Source organism: Monopterus albus, unplaced genomic scaffold, assembly GCF_001952655.1.
Source record: "Monopterus albus unplaced genomic scaffold, M_albus_1.0 scaffold277.1, whole genome shotgun sequence".
NCBI classification, from domain to species: Eukaryota; Metazoa; Chordata; class Actinopteri; order Synbranchiformes; family Synbranchidae; genus Monopterus; species Monopterus albus.
This window is the reverse complement of record NW_018128157.1, coordinates 934,677-938,243: the sequence shown is the minus strand read 5'-3', so window position 1 is coordinate 938,243 and position 3,567 is coordinate 934,677. Positions and strand designations below refer to the sequence as shown.

General features: G+C 40.8%; 1 protein-coding gene across 1 annotated transcript in view; it reads right to left on the bottom strand.

Moving 5' to 3' along the window:
* The window catches only part of LOC109973032 (cytochrome c oxidase subunit 7A-related protein, mitochondrial-like), a 5,114-nt gene extending 2,758 nt beyond the window's left edge, over positions 1-2,356 (bottom strand). Inside the window, exons 1-2 of the mRNA XM_020622326.1 lie at positions 2,171-2,356; positions 583-717 (exon numbers count right to left, since the gene is read on the bottom strand). Of these exons, the coding sequence (XP_020477982.1) occupies positions 583-717; positions 2,171-2,239 (204 nt within the window). The 5' untranslated portion in view covers positions 2,240-2,356. The remainder of the gene's footprint in view (positions 1-582; positions 718-2,170) is intronic.
* Between the last annotated feature and the right edge of the window lie 1,211 nt (positions 2,357-3,567).

Below are 3,567 nucleotides of genomic sequence, written 5' to 3'. Positions count from 1 at the left end.
GATCTGTTGATGCTATGAGTTACTTTGGTGTCCTGCAAAAGCCTTACACGTTATTTTCAGCCTCCTCCCAAAGATGGGCCATACTGAAGAACCATGTGAGCATCACCTTAAAGATGTGGTCAGAAACAAGGTGGGAGAGCAGGGTCAAGAGCATCGAGCCCATGAGGTACCAGGGAGCTGCCGTGAGAGAGGCTTTAATTGAGGTGAGAGACAACACCAAAGACCCTGCTATAAAGGCTGAGGCCTAGTCTTTGTCTGAGGAGGTGGGGTCATACCGCTTCAGCATCTGCACGGTTGTTTGGTATGACATGCTCAGAGGGGGTTCTCACCCGGGGAGTAATTCACTGTAGAACCGCCACTGTGTACATGGGATACTATTGCACATGAAATGGCAGACACTTTCCATTTTACATGTTTTGATTAACAGTATAGATTGCTTAGGAAATAAACTGTTCTTGAATCTGCCCATGTTCAAGAGGATGAAGAATACAAGGATGTTCAGTGTTGACTGTCACAAAATATGCTGTAGTACCTGGATATGCTTACTGTGCAATGGAGTTACGCGTTTGTAATGCAAGTTACCTGGAAGAGTTTCTGCAGGTCAGGGATTCGATTGGCTCTCAGGTACTCCGCCTGACTTCCTGTTTCTGAAGCCAGTTTAGTTGGAGATGCAAAGATGACGGGAGGACTGACAGGTGGGACACCTGGACACAGACCCTGAGGACACACAGACAGGTAGACCAAATGAGAACGTACTGTTATTCTAATTGTTGTTGTTGTTAATCTCCTTCTTACAGAAAATACAAACATGAGGATTATAGTAATTTTATATGAAACATGTATGTTTTGACACATTTTTATTTAGTTTAAAAACAGAACTGAGAACAGTCTGTTCAAACATCATATACATTAAAGGGTTAAGTGTTAGGTTTTATGATTGAAAAAAAAAGAATTTCCACATACTGGCTTGTCAGACCACAGAACAGCTTCTACTTCATTCTCAGTCCACCTTAAATGAGCTCAAGCCCAGACAGGTTGGCAGCGTTTCTGGATCTTGTTTAGATATGATTATTTCACTACAAAATCATGTCTGTTTTCAAGGCAGTGTCACTGAGGGCCCGAGGGTCACAGCCCTTCACTGTTGGTTTTTAACCCTTGCCCAATGTTTAGAGATTTCTCCAGACTCTTGGAATCATTTAAAGATGTACTGTAGATGATGAAAACCTCCAACTCTTTGCAGTTTTACACTGAAAAATATTATTCTGACATTGCTGAAGCATTTGCCAAACAAAGTGGTTAAGCTCTCCCCGTCCTTACTTCTGAGAAACTCTCTGGGATGGTCTTTTTATACCCAGCCACGATGTTGACCTGTGGCACCAGCTTCTTTTAAGCATTACACAACTTTTTCAGTCTTTTGTTGCCCCTGTCCGAACTTGTTTTGGAGGGTGTTGCTAGCATCAAATTCAGAATAAGCGTATCTAATCCAAAATATATTAATATGGACATTAGATCTCCTACCACAGTACTGTTACCAAATGAACATGGGGTAAAAGGAGTTTTCTAAAGATTTCATTCATGTTTATTTACATTTTACATAGCATCCCAACATATTGAGAAAGTTGGTTGTAAAGCAAATCTTCACGTTTCAACGGAGAAACGATTAATCAAATGAATCATGACAAAATGTTTTTCAAAGCTGACGTCATTAAAGGAAATCCGGCATTAAAGTTCAAAATGACTTGGATTAAACATTGAACTGCTTACTTGTAATAAATGGATTTGTCAGCAGTAGTTTGTATTTACCGATCCGTGACTGATCAGCTGATCACATTCTGTTTCTCAATTATCCGTTAATAATGTAGCCGAGTATTTACGTGGGCTCAACTAAAACAGTCTGTTACAATAAGGTAAATTTCATATTTTTGCCAGTTCATTTAAATCTTTAATAAAGTCTGAGCTGACTGACCTGGGGTCATACTTAAACCTTATTTAGAAACTCATTTATCGATAAACAATTTCATATCAATTCCTTTCAGTAACAATCAATGGAACATCGATACATTGACTCCTCTTCATCTTCCAGCTCTCGTGTTACTGTTAGCATTAGCATTTACATTAACTTTAGCTACTCTCCCGGTGCTAACGAGGTCACTCGGTGATCATGGCTCACCTGTGGGCTGTACGCGGCAGCTGGAGCTCCGATGAGCCGCTGCGTAACGCCGTTCAGTCTATAGTACATACTCAGCTACTCGTTAACACTGGTAAAGCTCCTGACATGAACCTTTCACCTCTGTCTGAGGACGAGACTTCGCGAGCTGCTGACGACACTACGCTGCGCCGTGACGTCATGGCCAAACGGAAGGACCCGCGGCTGCAGAGGTGCCCCGTGATCTGCCTGAATGGAGTATATAATTAAAAATAAGATACACGGATTAAGGTTAACTAAACTCACATTATAGTTTACTAAAACAGGATTTCAACAGGGACATTGTCTCAAATAAAAGTTGACCTGCCCTCACTGTTATGGTCTTAAGTGACGTCTTTGATGAGTTTTTACAGAATGCCAGTTTTTTTAAAGATGGAAATAAAGACAATAGACTGTGTGATATTTAGTAACAGTTGGCTGAAGTCCTCCTCTCTACCCTATTGATGCATTGTAAATGTATTTTTATAAAACTACAAAACTAAGCCTTGTTAGGTATTTTTAGTCAGATAGATATTGGATAGATATGTTGGGTTATTTTTTAGTTAGATAGATATTCAGAGATTTGTTGTCTATGAATGTTTAGTTCAGACAGGGTGACTGGCTTAGGCTGTTAACTATTCAGCCTGCAGTGCAGACTGCAGGCACGTCAAGGTTACAGGAAAACTGCTGTTAGTGTCAACTGTAATGCTAGTCTTAATATTTGTCTTAATGTGTAAGGTTATGTCCAATTGTTTTAGATACACACCACGAAAACAACAGTCACGCACCTTGACTTTTCCTCATGTTTTGGCTAAACGATAGAGCAGCTGCAAAGCTTGCTTATCGGGTGGCGTCACGGTTTGACGCCCCTTGTAGCATGGGCTAGCCCAAAAATGATTAATATTATATAGGTTGTTGGGTCCAGACATCTTCAGCTTTTCTGCTGCCTGCAGGCAGAGGGGTGAGAGAGCTCTGGACGTGTCCTGTGAATTTTACCTGTGATCCTCTGAATAAACCAGCACGGTTATTTTTTATAAAATCTAAAGCAGTCTCTTTCGTCTCATTGAGAGTTCCTGGTTTGAAAGAACCGGAAGAAGCTACAAAGAAATAATAGCTTATAATAGCTAAATCGAAATTCCAACTTATCTATGTCGAAATAGCTCAAAGTATCTTGACGTAAGCCTGTCAACCAGAAGTAGTTATTCTTCTTCGTGTTTTGTCGCGGAGACTGAGAGCTAACGCTACAGCACCTTTCACACCACACAGTTCAGATGGATGGAATAATTGAAGATTATTTCAGGCGTGGGTCCGTTTTGAGTGAATTCCAATGGCTGTTTGTTATCCAGTGCACGCTACGCTACGGTAAAGGGTGCTGCAGCTCT